We start from the raw sequence: 27263 nt of genomic DNA on the forward strand, positions 1-27263 counted from the left end.
GTCAAGTGATTTGTGTCTTCATGCCAATTGTTTGTTCTTCACAATATCAATCACTGGATTGTCTTATCAACAGGCCACCATTATAGAGTTAATCCAGACAAAATTATAATTATTATTATTTTGTTCCACACTATCACCCCTCACCACGGAAGTCATAGATGTCGATGGTGCCAGTATTGGCGGGATCATAATGGCGACACTGCCGCTGGATCTCCTTCCAGTTGCGGAAGATGACCTCCTTGAGGCGACGTTCTGCCATGTCAGCGTTGACAAGTGGTGTGGACATGCGTGACATGGAGCGTGATGTGGCACGTGACTGCATGGTAGCGGGACGCTGTTGTTCTAGCTGTTGAAAATACACAGATCAGTCAGATGATTACTCACATCAGTTCAAAGAATCAGTTCTATTTTCAGAATATACATTTCATAAAAGTAACATAATTTTGTAACAATGTACATTTTTACTGAAAAAAAATAAAACAATTTGATACAAGATGTCCATAAAATATCCTGTTATTTCACTACATGAATAAAATTTTATGATGAAACTAGTTTCTGTTTTTTGTCAGACGAGAATTGACAAAAAAAATCAAGCATTTCCGAGTCCAGGGAAAATTAAGGAATCATTCCCCCTGTTCCTTTCTGCTTAACAAAGTCAGCACATTTATCGCTGTAATCAGACGGTTCCTGCTACTCTCCCCAAGAGATTCTAAAACTACAAATATCTTGTAACCATGGAAATATGCCACTCATAGTGTAAATCAGTAAGGCAATGGGAGTAGATCTCAGTCAAGATGTTCGTTCTTCAAAACACCCACCCGTGATGGCGCCCTTGCTGATGCTGATGTTTGTGGTCGGTTTCCAAATATAGCTTGTGATGGGTTCGCTTCTGGTGGCGGTACTATTTCATTGGCTGGCTGAGAAACAAGAGGAGCATCTCCACTGCCAGAGAACTGCTGCAGGAATTCCTTATAATCTATATTCCCAAAGTCGTTGACTGGCAAAGAACTCCAGAGCTTCTCAAACTACAAATATAACATGAAGAGTGTGTAGGTGATGCTGTCTTAAAACATTTCTTAAGGATAGAAATTTGCAAATAATAAAGAAACAACTGATTTTGTGTGTATTTTGAATTTGATTAACACAAGTGTTTGGTTCTAACTTTACAATTTCAAAATATGGGTCAAGGTCACCCAAATCAACTGGTGTCTACATAATCCCTCAATGTCACCAAATTTGGAGACACTGGATGCAACAGTTCATGAGATATTGTGCTAACATGAACCGGGACACACATACGTACATACATAAGTACAAATGCTGCTGAATACACAGTCCCCATTCTGCATTGTATTGGGTGACATCTAAGAGTATGAAATGTATACTATTAGTTCTTCAAGTTTACATAGACTTAAAGCTTCTCTAGAAATGTTTGCTTCAAGTAATTACAATGAATCAAGTGCAATGAAACTACCTTATGTGCAGTATATCTCTCTAAATAAACTTTCCACAAGCAATAACAGTGTTATAATCCAACAATGTTTTCAGGATGAACTTTTTTCACCTGCTGTGTATTCCCACAGTGTTAGTGTTGACATCACCTTAATGTCTGTTTTGATGCAAAATGTACAATGGCAACGCAAGCACAAAAATCTCATGTTTCATACCCATGGTTACCATGATTTCACTGCAAGAATTATTATTTCCATCCTAGTTCATCTGCTAGTGAGGCAGCGGGAAAGACTAGTGGTTAAAGTGTCTGCTCATAACACTGAAGACCCCAGTTCAATTCCCTATATGTCTACAATGTGTGAAGCCCATTTCTGGTGTCTCCCAACATGATATTGCTTGAATGTTGCTATAAGCAGTGTAAAAACATACTCACTCACTCACTCACTCTCAATATGTGATTCTCTGGGTTGCCATGGTAACACCAGTTATACCTCCCTTCAACACACCTGTTCATCTGTGAGCCGGAACACATGCTTCTGCAGCACCTCTCGGAAGTCTTCCTTTGGTACGACTCCAATCCTGGCATAATCAATGCCAGCAAAGTCTCTGTCAAGCTTGTAGTAGTGAGCAGTGACGGCCTCTTGGAGCTTCTCCTGCACCTCATCTACAGTCATCAGCTGTGTTCCTTGTCGGCCTTTCATAGTCTCCTGCAGGATGCCTAACCAACGTTCCTGGTCCTATCAACCACAAAGGTCAAAGCTCAAAAGTCAAGGAACAAAGGTTAAGGCAGTTATGTCAAGGGACAAATCATGGAAGTCAAAGCCCAAAGGTCAAGTTACCAAGGTCAAGGATCAAAGGGCAAGTTAAGGCAGGACAGTCAAGGAAAAAGGTCACAGGGCACCATGTCAAACATCATTGTGTTGTGCATTACCAAGAACTGTCCTAGTGTCATACTATTGTGTTAATACAGGTCATTGCTGGCGCTGTTTATATTTATCATCACTTTTCATAGAATCATTGATATATGTAGGAAATTATAATGTTATGTGCAGCAGATTTATTCAGATACCACCACTGACAACTAGCTCAAGAAAATGCAACAAGGTTTTCCCGTGTACCTGCTGCTCAGTGTTGCCGTACTGGCCGAGGAATGTTGTGTAGTCCACCATGTTGTCCACCAGCCTCAGCTTGGACTTGAGGTGTTTCCACTGAGGTTCGGACATCTTGAAACAGAACAGATCCAGAATACGACGGAAGTCTTGCACCGGGATCTTTCCCTTCTCATGCTTGTCAAAGGCTGCAAATGCCTGTTGGGAAATGGATAGGTTATCACTGGTATTAACATATTACCATTTCACATTTTCTCTGATTGTATGCACATAAAAAAATAAATGTGGAGTTGATTTAATCTGTTTATAGGTGAGCACTTTTTAAGTTCAAACAGACACAACAAATAATGTATATGTCAATCATCGACAAGAAGAATATTGCGGTATTTTCATGATGGCAAAAACTGTCAAATGTTTATCCACTATATAATCAGTTTACTGTCATAAACTAAATTTTGTCACAGATGTAAGACATAATTTGATGACATCGTATTGTACTGCCTGTATGACAACTCATTATTAACCATTTAAGGTCTGAACTGAAATTGCTTGCTAACAATAATTACTGATAGATCTACACGCTAAGATATTCTTAATGATGCATTTTACATCTTGTAATAAGGAAATGCACTGTTAAGAAATGCTTGGCGGTGAAATCTTACTATGAGAAAGCAATTTAATGAATGACAGATAAATTTCACCTTGAAATCAAGGAGAAAATAATATTTGCAAATTGCAAAATCTTCCATCTTAGTGTCTCCACTTAGGCATTTATGAGTACATACCCTTCCTATAGCATCTGCTTGTGTCCTCATCTTGTTTTGTAGCTTGTTCTCTGCATCAGCTGGATGCAGACCCTGATGCTCCTCGATACTGACATCTTGCAGCGGACCTTGTTCCTGGTCACCATAAGATGACTTGTGGCCATCTTGAAATGCCCTAAGGAACATGCTATAGTCTAATCGGCTTGTGTCAGAGTGCAGTCCAAGCCTGGAAGAATCAAAGGTCAAGGTCATCAACACTAGATCACGGCAGGATATTTTGCCTCCATGACCTATGGAAGATTTTACATATGGAATTGATATTTTTTTCATAGGATTTCTACTTTCAAAATATATAAACATGAAAATGCAATGCGATATTCAGCTATGTAAATAAATTGTTACAAATTATCAACTGACTCCAACAAGCAAACTACATTTCTGAAGTCAGGGTTGTTACACTTTTCTAACTTACATGTCAGACAGGAAAAATTCATTGAATCTGAATGGTAGCCAAGTCTAGCCATGACACACTCCCCAACTTAGACATAACCATGGCAAGTAACCATGGCAACTAACACAGAAATATAAAACATAAATAAACATAAATACTCCATAATTACTTTACAACATTGCACTCATTTGTTTTTACTGTCTCAAATCTCAGTGACCATATAATCCAGCTAAACCATGGTGGCTTGTAAAAAAACACTCTTCAACCAACCAGTGATCGATATCATGAGCAAAATTACCCATGCCATCATGTTATTCACTAAACCACAGCCCTGACCAAACAAAATTAACAAATAAACAAACATGGTTGGGTATTTATTCTAACAACGACTAGCCACTAGTTGAAGGCCATGAAGCTGACAAACATCCAAACAAAGTTATCTACGACTGAAAATGGCCTTCACCTTCATAAACATTCATTGATAAACTTTGAATCCCAAAGAGGTGAGACATTGATTAAACATGGCAGTCAATTACTGCAGTTACACCATGGTCCTACCTGTCCAGCAGACTGTCAAACTCGTCATCACTGATGAAGAAGTTCAGGTCCACCAGCACCTTCTGTATCTCTTTTGGTGACAGCCAACCCTTCTTCTTGGTGTCATACTTTCGGAACGCCGAGTAGAAGTCGATGTAGTGGTCCCTTATCCGATCCCTACAGACACATAGCCACAGCCTTATAATTTGTCTGCAGTGGGCAGGATGACCTTTGTGCTGATTTTCACAATCCTTATCATGAGATGCCAAATGAATGAATGAACAAACAAACAAATGGAAAAATATAAATATACACTGAAGATAATTGTTTTGATGAAACTAGATCATGAACTGCAATGCATGTAAAAAAATCTGTATTTAGTCACATCACAAACTGAAGAGATTTTAACTTGTATGTTTGACAATGCAAGTAGCCAGTTCAATATCTAGACAAAATTACTCTCAATGTTTCTTTGGTTCCAAGTGTTTAATGCAAGTCACTGTATTTTTTTGTTGAGACCAGCTATTCCTGTAAGAGTCAGTAATGTGAGTATTTCTGATACATCATTGGTATCTACTGGCAAACAAGGACAAGTGCAACTGGCGCAGAGAATGCGCTTATGAGAAGTAGGCGGTGCATAGCAATGAGCAAACCATTTGAAAGGTAGAGCAGGTGCATGTACAGTGCATGATGATGAAATTGATTCCGTGCATTATTATAAGCTGCACACGCCTTGCTCATAAGATTCTAATGTGGTCAGTGTAGCTTCACCCATCACACTACACTCGATCGCGAACAACCTAGGGCCCCTTTGCCCACAATGGCAAGTGCCAGTGGGTGGCAGTTATACATGTTAATACTGATCATTTGTCAGGTCAGTGCTCAACTTATCCTAGTTTGACAATATTTAGTTGAGGAGGGAAAGTGAGAGTAGGTGACACAGATTTGGCATCACTGATGGGTGACGTTAGTAAGCGTCACACTCCCTGAACCATACAAGTTTCCATTATACTTTAATATATAAAAGCCCTAAAAGAAGCAAGTCTAAACTTTCTCCACTTTCTTAATCTCCCATCTAACCACTGTTTCATTTTCAAAAGAAGTTATTTGTTTTTCTCCAAATGATGCAGCATGAGTCTTGAATGACCAGCTTCTGTATGTACTGACCTCAGCTGTCTCTCGACCCACTCTGCCGTCATCCTGCTGCCGAGACTGGCTTGTTTCTGTGTGATGTCCTCATGCTTCAGCTGCTGGGCTCTGTTGTGTTCCTCCAGATGGCGCTTGCTCTCATCAATGATTGTCATGCTTGGCCCCTCGTCCATCGGCCCAAAATTCTCTGCTCCTAACTTGTGGAGGAAGTCTTGGTGTGATATGTACCCCTTTCCTTCCTCGTCGTACCTACACATGGAATAACAACAGTGCAATTGCATCTCTATCAAAAACCTAAAGCAAACTAGAATTTGATCAAGTTTCAGCACTTGAGTGGAGAGAATCCATACAGTGGTTTAACAATCCTATCTGTCCAAATGGTGGTGGAGTAGCCTAGTGGTTAGAGTGTTTGCCCGTCACACAGAAGACCTCAGTTCAATTCTCTACATGGGCACAGTGTGTGTTGCCCCTTACTGGGTGAACTCCTCTGTGATATTGCAGAAATATTACTAAAACAGCACAGCACTAAACTCACTCGCTGTGAAGTCCCAGTTGTCTTGTGCAATCCCATTGTATCTTTAGTGACGCTTAATCACTTGATTATTTACAGCAGGAGCATTGGTGAGTGTGGCATTGAAAAAACAAAACCTACAAATTCACCAGCAGAATGCTCTTGCCTGGCAACCCAAACTGACCCACCTTGTCCAGAGTTTCTTGAACTCCTCACTGGTCATAGGCATGACAAACTTGTAGAGGACTTCTCTGAGATGCTGGCGCCGGATCAAACCCTTCCCTGTATTCTTGTCCATTTTGAGGAATGCCTGAGGAAGAGAAACACAGAAATACTCAGCCTCTTTTAGATACCAGTCCATGTAACAACAATGGTTATGATGTTCCCATCTGCTCAGATAGCAGAGGCTGTGTCCAATACACCTTGAAGGCCAAACAAATTTGGACAATATTCACTTTTAACTCTAAATCCATCTCATCATGCAATTCTTTTCAGTGCAATTTTGGTGAGGTGAAATTGTGTTATAGACCAATGTATGTGTGTATATATAAGTGTGTGCATGTGTGCATGTGTGTGTTAGTGCACCCATGTATGCGAGTGTTAGATAACATATCCCAATTTCAAGCAACAAAATATCCAAATAAATAGAGAATCTATTGATATCTTTTGATATCAAATATATCACCACAAGTTGATAAAGTTACTAATATCCAAGGTTTGCCAAGGATATTTTTACTTATATTAATGAGTGTTAATTTAATATCAAAAGACACCATTGTTGATAGCCATGTATCATCAAAAATCACTCTCCATTAGTTTTCAATTAAAACTGTACATCAACATGGTCCTGTAATTAAAACAACAGTGTGGCAATGTCATAACATTGTGACGTCATCATGTTCATGACATCACAGCATTGTCAGGGCACTGTACAAAACCTATCATCAAAATTATATCTCCAAGGAGATACTGTTTGATCTCATACAAGCAATATCTCCTGTGGAACACAGTTTTGGATGATACAGTTTTAAATATCTGTAACCTACATTAATCCTCCATTATGCTCACAACCTACCATTATGTAGTGATTGAGTTAAGATTTAAAGTTACATCGGCAATATTTCAGCCACATGTTGACTAAAACTAGTTCTAAATTCATAATACATACGACCCGTGAAGGTTCCGGGGTAGAATAAACCTTCAGCAAGCCATGCTTGTCGTAAGAGGCGACTAACGGGATCGAGTGGTCTGGCTCGCTGACTTGGCTGACACATGTCATCAGTTCCCAATTGCGTAGATCGATGCTCATGTTGTTGGTCACTGAATTGTCTGGTCCAGACTCGATTATTTACAGACCGCATTCATATAGCTGGAATATTGCTGAGTGCGGCATAAAACTAAACTCACTCACTCACTCATAATACATACATATATATAAAACCCTGTCAACAAAGGACTGCAAAATTACTAGATTATCACAAAAGTGAACTGAAACTAGCTAGCACATACAGTTAAAATTATTAAACTATTTTCGGACAGTACAATGTAAAAATGGGCTACTGATCGTCAGTGCCATTATATAACTGAAACTGTTCAATGCAGTACTGAAACCCAACTCACCCAACCCAACCCAATTAACGATTTTCGCAAAGTTTCTACACAGGTCATTGTGTGTCATTGGTGATTATCCAACATGAGTTATGCAACAGAGCTTACATCAGCAAGATCACTCCACTGTCGATGGACCTTGACCTTCAGCATCTCGTGGGCCTCCTCTGCTGTCAATGGCTTGGGTGGAAGGACATTATTGTACCTGTAATCATCAACCAGATCAAACTCAAACTCACAAAGTGTTTACTACAAACTGCAGGCGCCATTTGTCAGATGTCTGTATGACCCATGAAGATCCAGGTAATAGAACTGGGTGTCACTGTCCAAAGTGATCTTAGCGCTAAGGTGACCATAATTCCCATACCTTAACGTAGACTTAAGGTAGTCTTAGTGCTGAGGTTGTTTTATACAATGGCACCCTGATCATTAGTAACCCATGCTTGTCATAAGAGCCGACTAACACGAAGTACATTTACTGGAGTTTCTTCTTATATTCTGTTATCATATACCAAGAACACAAAGTTAAGCGCCAGCCTATTTCAAAACTAAGATGTGAAACTGTCTAAATGTTAGGCCGAACTAACTGGGAAGACCATTCCATATTTAGAGAAGGTTCATCCGGTAACTGTTTTAAAGATGTCATAATCATTTGTATTTACAATTAAAGGAAATATTCTTACAGATATAATGACACTGCTTTTAAATCAAAATAACCATTCCTGTTGTGCTTATACAAGACTATTAAATTTAGGTTTCACTTGTTAAAAGTGACAATCATGTGACCATATAACTGATTTTCACTTTTCAAAAGAAGGTAACCTTTATGAGGAAAACAAAATGCATGTTCTCCCAAAAGTGCATGCATCCTGTTTAAAGTAAAAGATAATTTCCATTATGGTTTTGCTTTTAAACTCAGTGTACTAAATCAAATTATGATAGCTCATTTTTTGTGAAAGATTTCCTATGTGCCAGCCTATATTTTTGCAAAATATACCGAGTGGCGCTTAACTTTTCATTCATGGTATAATACTGTGATCTTTGGTTCATTTACTGGTTTCAAAGAATCAATTACACACTAAAATAAGAACCTCATGAAAGAAGCCCCTACATCTACAAAGTGCATTCATGTATGCTGAGATAAGAGTTTCTGAAGGAATCGCTTACATGTGTACAGAGTTAAGCCACTGATGTCCGTCTATTGTATCCCGGACCTCGAACCTGTCCAGGAATTCCTGGTAGGTGATACGACTGTCCTTTGAGATGCCCATCCTGCTGCACAGCTTCTCAAACTCCTCATCTGTCATCACCAACATGAAGGCATCCAGCATGCGGCGGAAGTTGGTCTTCCTCAGACTTCCAGTGTGGTTATCGTCAAACTTGTAGAAGGCTCCCCTCAAGTCCTACATGTGTTAGATAATAAATTATGGGCCAAACGTAGATTTTCTTTGCTTCAGCAAATCAACATGATTGCAAAATAAAAAGCCACCAGAATAACATTTTGGCCTTTACACCAAAAGCAAACCAAACACAGTTTTTATACAACTTACTGCAAAGTTTTCTCTAAGTTTTGCTCTGAGTTTGGACTCCACCTCGAGAGCACTCATGCCATATTCATCTCCCCTGATTGGGTTCACATGGTGATTGTCTGTCCGCATCACGTCCGGTCCAGCACCACCTGGACGAGGGTCATCAAAACTGGCCAGGAAGTCAGAGTAGTTCATGAAGCCACCATGGAAGTCCAGCTTGGACACAAGGACGTTGAACTGCTCATCCGTCATCACAATTCCAAAAGTTACTAACACCTGAAAATATTTTTGAACAAATTATTCATTAAAAATTATGATAGATTCCTTGTTTTTACTATCCCAGACATCCTGAAAATTGGAACATTCTCTAGTAGGCTACTTTTTTTTAAGGGTATATTATCAACACATTAATCCACTAAGTAATGTGTTAAAATATGTAGTATAACATGATAACAATGTACACAGGGCAACAGTGAAACTGATGCATTGTTCCTCAAGGCTCTGCTGATATTGTGAAAGATTAAGTACCTGTCTGAACACCTTCTTCGATATTCTTCCCCGACCTCTCTTGTCAAAATTGAGAAAGGCCTTCCTGACACCAGCATGGTGTTGACTGAGTCTGTCCTTCAGTCTTGTGATGACCTCTTCTGCTGACATGGTGCCGGTTCTGTTAAAGGCATGAACTTCCGCCATGTGCTGTCTGTAACACATGATTTATGCATCAGACCTCAACAACCACTCACAGTGACAAATGTGTCCAACATCATTCACAGCAACAAAATGTGTCCTGCATCATTCATAACAACAAAATGTTTCCTATACCATTCACAGCAACAAATTGTGTCCTGCATCATTCACAGCAACAAAATGTGTCCTATATCATTCACAGCAACAAAATGTGTCCTATATCATTCACAGCAACAAAATGTGTCCTGCATCATTCACAGCAACAAAATGTGTCCTGCATCATTCACAGCAACAAAATGTGTCCTGCATCATTCACAGCAACAAAATGTGTCCTGCATCATTCATAACAACAAAATGTTTCCTATATCATTCACAGCAACAAATTGTGTCCTGCATCATTCACAGCAACAAAATGTGTCCTATATCATTCACAGCAACAAAATGTGTCCTATATCATTCACAGCAACAAAATGTGTCCTGCATCATTCACAGCAACAAATTGTGTCCTGCATCATTCACAGCAACAAAATGTGTCCTATATCATTCACAGCAACAAAATGTGTCCTATATCATTCACAGCAACAAAATGTGTCCTGCATCATTCACAGCAACAAATTGTGTCCTGCATCATTCACAGCAACAAAATGTGTCCTATATCATTCACAGCAACGAATTGTGTCCTGCATCATTCACAGCAACAAATTGTGTCCTATATCATTCACAGCAACGAATTGTGTCCTGCATCATTCACAGCAACAAATTGTGTCCTGCATCATTTACAGCAACAAAATGTGTCCTATATCATTCACAGCAACAAAATGTTTCCTATACCATTCACAGCAACAAAATGTTTCCTATACCATTCACAGCAACAAAATGTTTCCTATATCATTCACAGCAACAAAATGTTTCCTATATCATTCACAGCAAGAAAATGTGTCCTGCATCATTCATACCAACAAATTGTGTCCTGCATCATTCACAGCAACAAAATGTGTCCTATATCATTCACAGCAACAAAATGTGTTCTATATCATTCACAGCAACAAAATGTTTCCTATACCATTCACAGCAACAACATGTGTCCTGTATCATTCACAGCAACAAAATGTGTCCTATACCATTCACAGCAACAAAATGTGTCCTGTATCATTCACAGCAACAAAATGTACCCTGCATTATTCACAGCACATACCTGTGCAATATATCTGTTATATTTGGATACACTGTATGTAAATCTATTGAGTAAATGTCACAAAATCATAAAGGAACAACTGTGTGCACCAAGTAGTTCATCCTCAGGTCCCCCACTCACTCACTCACTCACTCACTCACTCACTCACTCACTCACTCACTCACTCACTCACTCACTCACTCACTCACTCACTCACTCACTCACTCACTCACTCCTAACCTTTCTCTCTGCCCTTCTTGGCGCTGAAACTCTGTGAGTTCACTGCTGTTGTTGATCTGTGTGCTGAGGCCGTTGATGTCACCAGGAATGATGTCAATGTCCAGTCCCTGAAGAAACTCCACATAGCTGACCTTTCCATCTGACCGACTGTCACAGCGACGCAGCAGACTGACGAACAGAGTGAATTAAGTCAAACTTTCACCTTCTTTCACATCTCATTTCATCACCTTCTATTCAAGAAATAAGCACTAACATCAGTTTCACTATATAACATTGTATGTGGACAGTCACTATTTCATAGTGGACACTCAATTTGTGACATTTAAAAAAAAAATATTTTCATACATATTTATTCATCTTTAGTAGGGATTTCTGTCTCATTTTCTCAATTTTTTTGTCTGTAAATTGTTTATACCACATTCAGCAAATTTCCAACTATACAACAATAGTCTGTGAACAACAGTCTGGACCTAACATTCCAGTGATTGACATTTCCAGCAATATAATGACATTCACAAAGAAACCCATTGGGTTGAACCACCTCATCCTGTTAGACACCTCTCAAAACAAGCTGAAGACTGAAGACCTTATCTCAATCTTTACTGGAGTTTTGCAAATATAGATGAAATTTTCTCAAATGGACCAGTATGATTCTTAATACTTAAGGGGGTGATGGGGTAGCCTAGTGGTTAAAGCACTGGCTTGTCACGCCGAAGAGCTGGATTTGATTCCCACATGGGCACAGTGTGTGAAGCTCATATCAGGTGTTCCCCTGTGATATTGCTGGAATATTGCAAAAGCAGCATAAACCATACTCACTCACTCACGCACGCACGCACGCACGCACGCACGCACGCACGTACGCAGTGCACTCACTCACTCACTCACTCACTCACTCACTCACTCACTCACTCACCCCAGAGGAATAAAATTTACCAATTTTGTCTTGACACTCAAAATATCAAACATTTTTAACATTTAATTTTTAATCCATGTTCAAACACATAAAACATACAATTTCACATCAGGCAATGGTGCCTGTGTTAAAACAGGAACTTATCCCTTCACAAGACAAAACATGGGTTTAAAAATGGCAAGAAAATTATTCATCATGCATCGATTACAATTAGAAGTGCCAGACAAAAGACATGACAAAAAACATCACAAGCACTCACTGTTGGAAATGTTCCTCAGAGACAGGTAATATATAATGATCAATAACGCGTTTCAAGTTGACAGGGGAGATAACTCCCTCAGCTCTGTGGTCATAATATATTATAGCCTCAGCTACAGCCTTCCAGTGCTCAGTGATCTTTTCCCGTAATAAATCTTCTATCTGTAATAAACATCCACAGTCTGTGCTCATGCAACATAAAGTGTTAAAAACAAATCAATTTGCAGTGAACTTGTCAGTAGGAACAGAAATCATACAAAGCCATGCTGCTGAGTCATCAGTTTCCATGCTGATAACCCTTACATGCAAATTCAGCTCAACAAGGGAGATACTTCCACTTTGTTTCCTGTTTATTTGTGGTCGATTAAAAACAGATATAAATCTCGAAATTATCTGTTATGATTATTACCTCAAAAGCGTTACTTTTGTGACGTGATAAAAAGGCAACAAAAATATGCATCGTGGAGAAAGAACTTATATGTGTTTAATCAACTTTGGTGAAAATCTTTGACACTGCTCAGTAAGCTGAATCATTCTGAGTGAAACCTAACATCTAACTTTCATCTTACAGAAAAATAACATAGAAAATCATGGTTTCTTTGAACTCATATAATCAAGACAAAATAATCATGGGTTTCCCAAAAAACATTTCATACTGAGAATGACTTTTCAATAACTACTGTTGCAGAAAAAATTCAAAAAGAACTTGTGACATGACAAGAAACACAGGAATGTGATAAATGTGATGGTGGCACTCACAGACAACACTCAGCCAGATGGTAGAGTCATACACGTAGTCTGGCAGAAAACTTTTCATGAGAGTGTTTGGTCACTTTACTCAAAAATTACATGTCCAATCATTTTCTAATTTGGCAAGATGCATTATAATTGCTCTGAGATTGTGAAGTTTTAATTTCATGAATTATGATTTAATAATAAAAATGTTGTTTTACGAACTATCATTAAAATATAATGACACAGCTCACTATTTATTGCAAGGGAGGAGTGCAGAGAGAGGAACAGCCGGGTGTGCTCTTGATTAATTTACCAGTGCTGAACCTTTCTTGCACACCTGGCTGTTCCACTCTCTGCATTCCTCCCTCATAACAAATAGTGAACTGTGTCAATATTTTTGTAGAACAATTGTAACATTGCCAAATTGGAAACGATTGTAGCTGTAGTTTCTGACTAGTGACCAAACACCATCACAAAACTTTTTCTGCCAGACTATAGATAGTCAGTCATATACAAACATACTTACAGTCTCCCATGCCAGTATTGCTGGTTGCTGTTGCTCATTAACTCTGTGACAAGAGTTTAACCACTTGTGCCCTTCCTGTAAAACAGAAATACATTCAGGAATTGCATGATGTATAACATTTAGACATTAACAAATAGTCATGACACAGAAAAAAAACATTCACTCACACTTTCAGATAGTGATGGTTTAGAGGACAGCCACTTAAGATTTTGGTTGGTTGGGTTGTCGTTTAACACAGCACTCAGCAATATTCCAGCAATGATTTGTAAATTGAGTCTTGACCAGACAATCCTGTGGTCAATGACAGGAGCACTGATATACGCAATTGAAATACATGTGTCAACCAATCAGCAAGCTTGACCACCTGGTCCCATGAGGTTCTTAAAGGCTCACAGAGGCTAGGCATGAGTTAAGGAGCATTCACTTACTCCTCGGGGTTTATGGGTAGGGGGAGGAGGCCAACATATCGTGAACCCATTGTTCAAAAACATGGCAAAACTGAATAATAATGCTTCCATAAACCCATAAGTAATAAGTACCCATAAACACATTCTGCCTCTGCCAAGTATACATCAGACCAGGCAATCCAGTGATTCATAATCAGCAACCCCAGTCTTGGTGAGTGATGAAAATCCCTCAACCACATCACCAAGTCTGACCACCCACTTCAGATGCACACAGCACAGAGGTTACAAGTAAATGCATTTTTCATTGATTTTTTTTTTTTTTTTGACATATTGTCACCTTGGTTTCCTTTTCCTCAAAGAAGTCGAGGAACTTGTGGTATGAGATACTGTTACTGTGGTGAGGATCTAGCGTCACCATCAGTTTCCTGAACTGTTCTTCATCCAAGCGGAATGCAAACTTCTCAATGATACGACGCAGCTCTTTCCGTGTGATCCGCCCATTTCGATTCTGTAGATGAACGAATTTGGTTGTACAGTAAACAGACTTCAAATCAATTCAAAGTCAGTACAGTCAGAGAACAGTTTAAATTAGCTGTCTCGCAGGATGCCTGTTATGGCTACTGTATCAGAGAACTGAAAAAGGCTAGTGCTACAACCTTATATCTTACAGAGGGAACTACTGCCCTTAAGTCACCTTGCACAATAAATAAATACACACCTTGCCACCTACTCGGAAAAACTTGGGTATCCATGGTGTCATAACTGACTGAACATTGGAATCATTGGTGACATGTAGGCTTGCTAAAATACTGGAACATGCAGTAGACAGACAGCCAAATATTGTTTGTTGCACAAATTCTACTAAGATTAAAAATGATACAATCATAAACTTACAACATCGAATTCAAGGAAGGCACTCTTGAAAGAGGAATAGTTACTCTGGACGTGGCGGTAGAGCTGGTACCAGATGTCGTCTGCCTCCATCATCCTCTGGGTCTCCATGATGGGGAAGAACCTAAACAAACGATGAGTGAGTGAGTGAGTGGGTGGGTGAGTGGGAGGGTGGGAGCAAGGGAGGGGGTGGGTGAGTGGGTGGGTGAGTGAGTGAGCGAGTCTAGACTGACTCTGCTTACAGCAATATTGCAGCAATATCACAGGAGGTGACACCAGAAAATGGCTCCAACACATTGACTACCCCGAGACAGTCATCATGAAATCTGACACACAGAAAAGCTGAAATGTTTTAAGTGTTTAACAAGAAATATTTCACACACACAATAGGACATGGTGTTTCTGATTTCCGTGAAGGCAAAATTTCAAGACTCAAGACTAGCAGTCATCCATAACTGCAAAGGTAAAATGCCATTCAGGGTCTCTTAAACAGGTCAACTCACTGTCCAGGGCCTCATTTTCACAAAAAACTGAGGTGATTGCATGTCACTTAGGTAACTTTAGTGCAATGTTAAAGAATGGGAGTTAACCTGGCTAACCTTAGTAAAGGATGATTCATGAAAGGAGCCCCAGTATTACAAATACAATCAAACTCACTTGTGATTAGGTTTGATGGGCAGTGTCTGTCCATTTCCAACCATCCATGGATTCTGGAACTTTTCCAAAAAGGCTTCCCAGGATATCTTGTGGCTTCCCTTTACACCGCACCTGGAGAGTGACAACATCCAAGGTCAGATCATTCACTCAGGCATTCTAATTCTAGGTATAAGCCACCAAATATTTAGGCAACTTTTAAAAATGAACTTAACAGGCTGTTGTCAATAATAACATCCACAGCACTTCATTTAAACAATAAATTTAAATGATGCTTCCGCATGTTGTTTCAGTGAGGTCTTTTCATCAATATCTTTTGATCTGTGGATTGAGTTTTCCTTCACAAACAAACTACCAATGAAAGATGTTCACAGAAGTTATTTCCACAATGAAGTCAAAGCAATTTAGAAAGATGATCCTTATTTGTATCTATTGCTCACATTGTTGGCAGTCAAGTTGTCTCACATTGATCTTAGGTTGTTTTTTTTTTGTTTGTTTTTGGTTCAATGCTGCACTCAGCAATATTCCAGTTACAATGCGGTGATGTGTAAATAACTGCATCTGAACCAAACAATCCAGTGATCAACATAATGAGCAAGCCTGACCACCGATTTCATTAGTTGGCTCTTATGACATGCATGGATTACTGAAGACCAATTCTAACCCAGGCGTTCATGTGTCATCAGATCTTACTGGAGAAAGGAACATAACTGTAAAAAGAAGTGAGATCAACCAATAGGCCATGTTCATTCCAGGAGCTAGAATGGAATGGATACATCACTAGAGGATTGCAGCAACCTACCTCTCCATCAGTTGACTGAACAGCTGGTCAGACATAGGGATGGTGAAGTTGGTGAGGATGGCCTTGAGGTCGTCAAGGGAGATGAACCCATCCAGATGCTTGTCAAACGACATGAAGGCTTTCTTCAGGTTTAAGTAGTTGGACTTCATCTGTGATATTAGCAGTAGGAGAGGATAACAGACATTATACACTGATACCAGCTAGATGATACATTCAGGTGATGAAACACAGTGATGGATCTACACCAGTAGCACAAACTCATTTGGCGGATGATCAGACAAAAAAGTTTGAGCCGGCAACAGGAGAGAAACAGTGGGAGAACAACAGGACAAAAACAATGGGAGAGTGAGTGAGTGAGTTTAGTTTTATGCTGCACTCAGCAATATCCCAGCTATATGGCTAAGGTCTGTAAATAATCGAGTCTGGACCAGTCAATCCAGTGACCAACAACATGAGCATCGATCTGCGCAATTGGGAACCGATGACATGTGTCAACCAAGTCAGCGAGCCTGACCACCCGATCCCGTTAGTAGCCTCTTATGACAAGCATAGTCACCTTTTATGGCAAGCATGGGTTGCTGAAGGCCTATTCTACCCCGTGCCCTTCAAGGGTCAACAATGGGAGAACAAGAGGACAAAAACAGTGGGAGTACAAAAGGACAAGCACAGACTGGCAGAACAATAGGACAAAAAACAGTGGGTGAAGTATAGGACAAAAACAGTGGGACAGTGGGAGAACAATAGGAAAAAAGACAATGGGAGAAGTATAGGACAAAACAGTGGGAGAACAATAGGACAAAAACAATGGGAGAACAATAGAACATATTAAAACTGTTTTGATTTCAGTTGGACAAAAACAGAGAGAGAACGACTGAGGACACAGACAGAGAAGACTTTGTCAAAGGATGCAGTTCTGAAAAATTCATTTGGAGAAGAACAGGGTTGAAAAGTCCGAGATTTTCACTATGTTTTTTTATATTCAATTATTCTCATGTAAGTACCAACAAAACAACTCTTTCACTGTTGTTCCAAAATTAGTTTGACTGTTTTGCAAGATCAGACAGAATGTTACATAGACGTCACACTGACCCTCTTCCTGAACTCCATCTCAATCTGGGTGAAAGTCATCTGGCTGAGCATCTGATGGTCCCGCTGCTGCTGGTTCCGGATACGGAAGTCTGTCAGGCCTCCCGCCTGCTGCTTGTCACGGTTGGTCACTGCCGGCCAGGTCAGTGCTGCAAGTCAGTATAAATACCCTCAATGAAGCTAAGGTTGTATTCATTCATCATCAAGCAGAGCTACAGATAAGATTTAACTCATGTAGATTGTGTACCACCTGTTTTTTTTCAGAGTGGGTATTATGAATATTAAGTGGGTATTTCATTTTCTGCTACCCCCTGCTTTCAAATACATGGGTATTTCAGTGACTTTACACAGCTAAGTATATGTCACTGAGTACGTTTACTAAGCAGGCATGTACTGGATTGTGAGGGCTCACTAAAAACATCCTGTACCTAATTACCCAGTGCCTATAAGAACAGGGTCACGAGGACCAGTTGTACCATGGTGCCAACTGTAACCAACTGTGACTAAACCATGCATGTCCTACATTCTGCAACCAAGGCTTGTTTCAAAAGGTGACTTCATATATCAGATCTGTGTAAAAACAGAAATTGACAAATGTCTACATCTATAAATTCCAGAGGGATAAGTGGAACACAACTGTTTCCATCACAAGAGCATGGCAAATGATTGAAAATATAATAAGATTTATAACTGTGGAATATTTTTATTGTGAATCATAGAATAAGTCCCCAGCAAGCAGAGTATTGCAAGATGTAGTCTATCGCTTAATTCCTGAATATATATTACTTTGATAGTAACAAATAAACCCATTTAAACTGGAAAGGAGCCCCAGTGGGTTGGGAGATTCAGGCAGCCTGGGGAAAATCTAGACTTTAACATTGCTTCAGCATAGCAGGGGGGAATGTGGTTCAGGGACTGCTAAACAAATAACAAAAGTGGTGACGAAACTGCAGTCATATATAGAGGATATTATAGAGTGCCCATGTCATACTGCGCTTACAACAGGAGTGACTAAATGTTGCTATTTCCCAACCGAGAGCAAGGGATATACCAATATGTAGACACAAGTGTTTACTACCAAAGTCGTCAAATTGAGGAAAATCAACCCAAATCTACTTTCAAACACTGGCTGCCTACGCGCTGTCAACGCCAACGCTGTCAACTTCATAGCAATGCTATTATGTCACGTCACCATGACAAATTGATATTTTGCCCTAGGGCATCATATGAATATGAACTCGGATATGTTTGCTCTCACAAAAAAGTTGGAATATGGGTAAGTGGAGAATCGTGATTTGTTTGTTTTTCCAGCTATATGGCAATGGTCTGTAAATAAATGAATCAATGATATCAACAGCAGGAACACTGACCCATGCAACAGGGACACAATGACATGTGTCATCCAAGTCAGCAAGTGCAGCATTCAACACTGCATGCTGAAACAGCAACAGCAACAACAACAGCAACAGCAACGGCTACACCTACCTCCTGGTATTCCTGGGGCAGGCTTACTGTTGGGTCTCTGCGGCGTGACTCCCAGTCTCTGTAGAAATTCCTTGTAGTTCACTGTCCCGGTATGGTGGAAGTCATATCTCTGCCACAGTCTGCAAGACAAGTTGATTGATGTCCTCAGTTAAAATGACTCAGAATAAAGATAAACACCCATGTCAAACTTTCACAAGTGAAACTTATGATTAAAAAGGTTGGTTCCTTATAATCAGCCTTTATTCATCACTTTTGGGTTGTGTAAGATCTCAGAAAAAGTAGATCTCAACAACTTTGACCCAACATGTTTGACTGTATTTCTACCTTACATATGTTTACATATAACATTTTCTCTCTTAGTCAATGTGAAAAGAGTGAGTGAGTGAAGTATAGGAGAAAGCACTTCTCCTCAGCTTTGGTAGACAATGTACCAAACCCTGATGGTTTTACATTGTCTACCAAAACCGAGGAGAAATGTTTTCTCTATCACATATACTGTCAATGATGGGTAATTACAATGTAGATGATCATTTAATGAAGCTACATAACAATAACTGCAGCGTGAGTAAAATCAATTTAATGACAATTTAACCCCTCCACCTTTGTTGGCCTGGTGGCCATGTGATAGAGTGTCTTCCTAGGCATGAGAGAATTGTGGTTTCAACCCTGCATCGGAAAATCTTTGTATTGTGAATTTAATCTTGTACAATATTTTTCAATTGATTTCAAACACTCATGTATCATTTGAAGTGTTGATGTTCATAAAAAGTTAGGAAAAGTAAAACCTGGGAAGCGGTCTTACTAACGAAAAGTAAAACCTGTCCCTCCAAAACAAAAACGTCAAATGTGGTTATTCTGAGAAAACAAGAGATGACCTAATATATAGTGAGAAGCACATTTTAGGTTTATATTATCAATTTAAGACGTTTTTAACAATATTCCTGCAGTATCACGGCAGGGCAGATAAGGAATGGGCTTCACACATTGTACTGGCATGAGGAACAATATGAAAACAAACATTCAATTTTCATGTATGTGAAATGATTAAAGACAGTGCTTGAAGGTGCATCTGTGTAAGCTTCAAACTAGACATTAGTGGCCATCTTGTGACTGGCAACTAGTGCTGGGAATCAGAAACCATATCTGCTATCAATTACCAGGGGACTTGTGGTGAACGATTATCGATTATAATTGAAATATATACATTTTTAATGTAACGACCACTTTTAATGGGTTTTACCTAAGTTTGCCTTATTGAATGTTTTTTTATAACTTATACTACCATGCAATGAAATGCCTGCAATAAAAGTGATTAAAATTTTACAATGTGCACATGTGCATGTTTGTTTGTGAATGGTTTGTTTACATCATTCAAGCATGTTAAATTGAAACAAAATTCTGATTAATCAAAAATAATTTTTTTCACAATCAATAATCATTTTTAATCCTTCTTTTGATCGATTTTCCATTCTTTTTAATCACTGGAGCACCAGTGCTGCCAACCGTCAGACTAGGCATATTTCAGGAACTGTATTCTAACCCCAGGGTTTGGGTACCATTTTAACGTAGGAGTCAGTTCAGCTTTACGCTGCTTTTAGCAATATTCCAGCAATATCACAGCAGGGGACACCAGAAATGGGCTTCACACATTGTACCCCTTGGAATTGAACCCAAGCAAACACTTTAACCACTAGGCTACCCCACCTCCCTCTATCCTAGGACCTAGACCTTAGTGCTATAAATCAAATTTCACTGACATCCTTATTCCAACTGATCAACAGTTAAGCATTCAAAGTATGAAAAAAAAGAAATAAAAGAAGACAATTGTTTTTCATTTCTGACAAATCCTGAAAATATTTCCTTACAAGATCTGAAGCTACACAAGGTGGTCTCAATAGACTCACATTCTACCATTTTTGTACACTAAAGAATAGATAAGTGACTCGCTGAACACTGTCCCATGACGGAAAGAAAAGAAATAAACGAAAACGATTGTTTTTCATTTCTGACCAATGCTGAAAATATTTGACCAAACTGACCCATAACATGATGATTTTAAATAGACTCACATTCTGCTTGAGAGACTTTAGCATTTCTATACACAATAGAACATAAATTGACTTGGTGAGCACTAAGTAAAGAGAAACACATGCCATTGTCCTGTCAAAAGTCTAAAAGCTCTATCACAAAGATTGGTGTTACACAGATACATACAGTATGTATATCAATTCACAGTTAGGGGCGACAGTAAAGGTCACACAGAAAGCGATACTGACAAACAATTGAAGTACCACAATGGAGTCAATCAAGCGTGTCACCACGGCAACCAACAGGAGATTTGTTTACGTTACAGGAAACCTGTGTTATCAATAAAACAAATGAACAGGAGAGCCTAAAGGAGCATATCAGTGATTGTGAAATGTACAGTTACTCTCGTGGTAACAGACTCGAAATACCAACACTGCACAGAGTGAAGTTATCTTTCATACAATAGAAGACAAATTTGCCAGTAAAGACATGAAATTTGCAACAAAACATCACTAGACAAGATTATTTACCTTTACAGTTCTAACATGCAAGGATTAAGATTACCACGCCCATTTGTCTCATACACAGAGCAATCATCTGTGCATGTTTCACTGCTATCTACCAGTAATTCAGATCAAACCTACCCAACAAAACAAGATGAATTTTGATGCAGTGATCAGGAAAATATAGTATCTGAAACTATTATTTTACTAAGGGAAATATGTTCTTAAGATTATTGCTCTATAAATGTAAAATATATATAATCATAACTAAGGTCATTCAAAGCAACTTTGGTGTCTTGCCAGACATGGATGGACATGGTTTTTATGCATGGAACAATTTGACATGTCACTATTTCCAGCATGCAAAAAGTTTACTGACATCACATGGAGATTGTAATGCTAAAACCTGCCATCAAGGTATGTACTGTCACTAACAGCATCTTAAATTAGCACTATGTAAAAGGAAAGGGGTACGGGTGTAACAAGGTCAGGGCAAATTCAACAATTACCACTGTATCTATCACGGTAAAGGTACGCACACACTTCAAGTCAATAGGTTTACCTAAAAAAGCAGCACAAATTGAAGCAGCACTTTGGGAGCTAGGGTCTTCAGGGAGCTAGGGTCTTCAGAAACTTGAAAAATCGTGATTTCTCAATTCCAAGCCAAAATCCCTGCTCAGAATTTGTAGTGGTAACTCAACCATTTTCTTGTTTATTTCACAGTATACACAAACATGTTGAATTGCTAGCACCTGTCAGCATGCTGAATTGCTATTCTTTTCAGAGACACTTACTCTTTACTGTGAGAATGAGTTTATGTACACTTAATCAAACAAGATTGAGTCATGTCCGGGGTGGGTGGGGGGGGGGCATTAACGACCTTGGCCTTGAGCAGCCCCACACTGAAAAGAGTAGGCGATCTGATAGGACATATTTCATTTATAGCCAATGAGTTGAATTGCTTGTCAAGGAGGTGGATTTTTTATTTGTTCACTGATGTACCTATGATGATACATGTATCAGATTTTTTCTTGGTTAGAGAAAAATATCTCACTTGTCAAACTGCTGGTCTGTGAACTTGAAACAGTAGTTCTCCAGCACCCGTCGTAGTTCATGCCGCTGAACTTTGCCGTCCATGTTGTAGTCAAACAACTGCATGGCCTTGATCACAGCCTTCAAGTTGCCACTCAGCTGCATATTCAAACAGTCAACATTCAATAATCAAATAAACCGAATATACAGAAGAAACCTGTGCCCTTCACAACCAACCGACTGCTGATACTGAACAAAAATTGAAAAATATTTTTTCCACATTAACACTGGCTCATTGAAGAATATTCTGTAAGCTAAAAAATGTCAACAGTGCATGTTTTTCAATATGCTCAAGCACCTCTGTTTGTTTTGTTATTTTCATTTCCAAACCACTGACTTCCAACACAGTTCTTTAAGCTATACACATCTACTTCAATCATTCCTTGTTTTCAACATTAACAATTATCTCCATGTTGTGTTTCAACATGTTTTTAATTCTCTACCGTCAAATGTTGCAAGATTTACTGTACTTGTGATTGGACAAATTAAACACACAATATTATGTTCTTGTTTTAATTTTTAATTTAATTAAATTTAAAAATGCTTACACGATTACGCATCCTGACATTTCAGGTTGTCAATATTAGATACTATGTTGGCATTTTTCTTATGTTAACAACTGACAACCAATAACATTGCACTAATTGTGAACTGGAAACAGGGGGAATAACTCCAACCCCCAAAGAGTAGATAACTCTTACCTTCTCTCTGACCATCCTTTCAACCACATCCATGTTGATCTCTTTAGTGGGAGGCTGATGGACAAACCTGTTGAAAAATAACATATCATCTACATTCTGATAGGATTCTATTTATTGTCTGATCATTCAGTTTTACATTTGTTGTAAAATCTTCATGAACAATGTTGCAGATATAGGCAAATAAACCAGAATCTTATATTGGATGAAAAATAAATATATGAATGTGGACACAGCATCATGTTTGACATTAACAAAAGAACAAAGTTACATTAGATTCATTAGATCAAGAAGGGGATAATCTGAAATGGGTCATAATATCAGTGTACCATGGCATAAGCATACTTTATTACAGGAGAAAGTATGGTTTGCCCAAGGCTAACATCTAGTCTCTTTACAGAAAAAATAGTTCCTAAATTATAATCATAGAATATGATGGGCAGGAGCACAGGACTTTCTTCACAAAACGCTGGCAATCTAGAGTTGTCAAATATCAGGGATTGGGAAAGGCAGGGGCCATTTTGCATATCAGAACAAATAATGGCCCATTAAATTTTTTAAGTTTACTATTGGTAAACTGGCAGTGGCCCATTCTAGAATCAGAAAATGGGTAATAATCCTGAAAATGGCTCATTGTCAAAATTCCCTGTCCCAATCTCTGAAATATTCATGATAGCATGGCCCATTTTGGATATATTTGTTTCAGGGTCTGTATGACAGATAAGGTTTGCCCCTTTGAACTTTTAAAAATGTGAATACTACTATGTGCTACTCTAAATTCAACACAAGTGGTTGAGCTGGAACGTAATGATTAATACCTGGGTTCTACTCTATATGTCTGTAATATGTGAGAAACCCTTTCATATTGCAAAAGGTAGCGTACAACAAATCTCACTCACTCATTTAATTCAATATAATAGAAATAGTTTCTCATGTGATATTATGCTTAACTGCTGGCAGATGAAGGCAGCAACTCTGTTCAATCACATTGTCTTTAACAAACTGCAACATGTTTAAAGCAAAACAGACAGCCACAGGTACAAGTGTTTCCAAGTTTTCCCCATCTGTTCATCAAGCATCTACCTATGTTTTTCAGAGTATGATAAAAAGCATCATTAAAAAACTGAATAACAGACAGGGTAAAAAAATCTTTTCTCATCAAATAACATATGTGCTGAATCTCATCTATTTTCACAATTAGCTACACATATCATGTCATTCCTTGAGTAAACATGCTAACCTACAAGAAATATAATGCTCTATATCTATTCAAACTAACGACGATCACAGTGACTGGATTTTCGCAATATTCTAGCAATATCATGGCAGGGGGGACACAAGAAAAGGGCTTCACACACTGGATGTATGTGGGGAATTGAACCCCTGCCTTTGGTGTGACAAGCACACGTTTATACAACTTGGTTACCACTCAGCATAACATTGAAGTGACTGGATGTGAATATGGTAAAATGCTCTACCTCTGCTGGCCACTCATCCATTTCTCTCGGTTGCCGCTGCTGTTGCTGTCTTTCCCATGGAACTTCTCCAGGAAGTCTTGATAGCGTACAGTTCCATTAGGATTCCGCTGCACCTGTAACAATAAAGGCGTTGCAGTTTTGTAGCAGTGACATACACTCACAAATTGAATTCTACCTAATTGGCATTTTTGACAATATTTTTAAACAGGAGAGGTAGATAAGTATATATCACAGCGACACGCATGTGTAATCATGAATGAGAAAGACATACTGGTAGCTTATTTTGATGTGTTTTCCAATGCTGAAAAGTTCAAATGTCAAGCTACCCATTTATTCAAATTAGATGTGATCTTCGAGTAACCCATGCTTGTCAAATGCAGCATAGACACGATTCAGTGGTCAGGCTCGCTGACTTGGTTGACACATGTCACTGTATCCCAAATGCGTAGATGAACACTCATGCTGTTGATCAATGGACTGTCTCGTCCAGACTCAATTATTTACAGAGTGGGGTGGAGCAGAGTGAAGTGGAGAGGAGTGGGTTTTATGCTGCTTTTAGTGATATTTCAGCAATATCATGGACACCAGTAAAAGGCTTCAGACATTGGAGTGGAGTGGAGTGGGTTTTATGCTGCTTTTAGTGATATTTCAGCAATATCATGGACACCAGAAAAAGGCTTCAGACATTGGAGTGGAGTGGAATGGGTTTTATGCTGCTTTTAGTGATATTTCAGCAATATCATGGACACCAGAAAAAGGCTTCAGACATTGGAGTGGAGTGGAATGGGTTTTATGCTGCTTTTAACAATATTTCAGCAATACCGAAAACCCTGGTTCAAGTCCCAACAATGTGTGAAGCCCATTTCTGGTGTCCTCCCCATCACATTGCTGGAAATAATGCCAAAAGCCATGTAAAACTGAATTCACTCACTCATTCACTCACCCTGCAATGTGATAAGCTACGCCACCACCCCGAAACTCTTCAGAGAGAACTGTGGCACTATAGACAATGACGTCAATAGGACCAGCAGTACACAGGACACAGAACTGATGTTAATTAGTCACATGAGATTCAGAAAACACACCTTGACTAAAACTGCTTCATACTGTTCTGATGTGAGAGGGAAGCAGAAGGACTCCAGAACTCGCCGGAACTCTCCCTTGGTTATACTCAAGTTCTGGTCCACATCATATGTCTGAAAGGCCTGGAACAACAGAACTAACTGGTAAGAAATGTGTAAAGCACATCAGATTCATGATGCTTCATCAGAGATCATATATCATTTTATGGTCCCTGGCTTATATTGCAAAACAGACACACAGATTTTACACCACTTTGACTAGTATTCAATGGTATCAGGAAATGTCTGTTGTATAAGGTAGGACCTTTAGTTACCATTGCTTACAGCTGTTTACAGTTGCTTACAATTGCTTACCACCAGTTACATTTGCACAACAATAGGTGTGGTCCTTTGGTGAACCCAAGACTAGCAGATTCTGGTTTCACTAAGGGAGACAACTCTATGCAATGAATTGACCACTGAGAGCGAATGTACTTGAACCTTTTTTGTTGTTTATCGAGATGAGACACACAAAATGGAATATATCCAATACACACAGTTGCCTACCTTGCATTATGTTGCCATGACCTCTTACAACACACTCATTTGACTATTGCTCAAAATGTATTGCTTTTTCGCCATAAAGAATACATCATTTGAATGTTTTGGCTATAGCAATTACATTCCATGTTTCTTTTTTTAATTTCTGGACATTGAACATCCATGACTAAATGTTCATATGCATTACTATAGTTTTTCTCAACATTTTCCTCCAGGAAAACCCCATAGCATGAGATAATTTTTCAGAGACTTTATCTCATTACTTCAAAAGCTAATCAGACAAGAATCTCCAAATGTTCAGGATCAGTACTGTATATGGTATAAGTATGTGGAAGACAGTTGTATGTCCAGTAGTATCTACCTGCTTGAGACTGTCAAACTTGAGTCTGACTTTCTCTCGGAGCTGAGCCTCAATCTCAATACTGGACATTGCCGCATTGCCCGTTTTGGCTTTGACAGGATGATCTCCCCCTGCAACAGATAACCAGTGGTTGCAAAGGCAAAAAAAATATTGTTTTTCAAAATGATAGTCACATAAGGGATTTTTTCACATGGATGTTTATTTATTTATAATAAATCAGTCAGAAAATTTCAGCCTCCCCAGTGAAGACCAAAGAGGACTGGTCTTCCTCAACCCACGATACAACTAACGGGATCATATCCCAATAGTGTAGATCGATGCTAGTCACCTTCTAATTTTGCCCATTTGTCCTTAAACTGTTTTTGTCCAATTGTCTTCAAACTGATTTTGTCCAATATTGTCTAAAACTATTTTTGTCCAGCTGTCATAAACCTGATTCTGTCCAGTCGTCTCAAACTGTTTTTTGTTCAATTATCCTCAAACTGACAATTACACGCAAATTATTTTAAA

The 27263-nt window shown here is 38.9% G+C and overlaps 1 protein-coding gene across 1 annotated transcript in view; it reads right to left on the minus strand.

The window, feature by feature from the left end:
* The window catches only part of LOC137287100 (EF-hand calcium-binding domain-containing protein 6-like), a 37020-nt gene that overhangs the window by 1288 nt on the left and 8469 nt on the right, over positions 1 to 27263 (minus strand). Inside the window, exons 3-28 of the mRNA XM_067819235.1 lie at positions 26754 to 26863; positions 25856 to 25975; positions 24771 to 24883; positions 23296 to 23362; positions 22557 to 22693; positions 18972 to 19090; positions 17490 to 17635; positions 16401 to 16549; positions 15602 to 15712; positions 14948 to 15068; positions 14391 to 14561; positions 13647 to 13721; positions 12387 to 12547; positions 11212 to 11379; positions 9639 to 9810; positions 9132 to 9386; positions 8749 to 8984; positions 7690 to 7786; positions 6162 to 6283; positions 5481 to 5711; positions 4335 to 4490; positions 3347 to 3551; positions 2571 to 2759; positions 1959 to 2189; positions 819 to 1025; positions 145 to 346 (exon numbers count right to left, since the gene is read on the minus strand). Coding sequence (XP_067675336.1) covers positions 145 to 346; positions 819 to 1025; positions 1959 to 2189; positions 2571 to 2759; positions 3347 to 3551; positions 4335 to 4490; positions 5481 to 5711; positions 6162 to 6283; positions 7690 to 7786; positions 8749 to 8984; positions 9132 to 9386; positions 9639 to 9810; positions 11212 to 11379; positions 12387 to 12547; positions 13647 to 13721; positions 14391 to 14561; positions 14948 to 15068; positions 15602 to 15712; positions 16401 to 16549; positions 17490 to 17635; positions 18972 to 19090; positions 22557 to 22693; positions 23296 to 23362; positions 24771 to 24883; positions 25856 to 25975; positions 26754 to 26863 — 4071 coding nt within the window. The remainder of the gene's footprint in view (positions 1 to 144; positions 347 to 818; positions 1026 to 1958; positions 2190 to 2570; positions 2760 to 3346; positions 3552 to 4334; positions 4491 to 5480; positions 5712 to 6161; positions 6284 to 7689; positions 7787 to 8748; positions 8985 to 9131; positions 9387 to 9638; positions 9811 to 11211; positions 11380 to 12386; positions 12548 to 13646; positions 13722 to 14390; positions 14562 to 14947; positions 15069 to 15601; positions 15713 to 16400; positions 16550 to 17489; positions 17636 to 18971; positions 19091 to 22556; positions 22694 to 23295; positions 23363 to 24770; positions 24884 to 25855; positions 25976 to 26753; positions 26864 to 27263) is intronic.

This window comes from Haliotis asinina, chromosome 6 (genome assembly GCF_037392515.1).
Source record: "Haliotis asinina isolate JCU_RB_2024 chromosome 6, JCU_Hal_asi_v2, whole genome shotgun sequence".
Taxonomy (NCBI): domain Eukaryota; kingdom Metazoa; phylum Mollusca; class Gastropoda; order Lepetellida; family Haliotidae; genus Haliotis; species Haliotis asinina.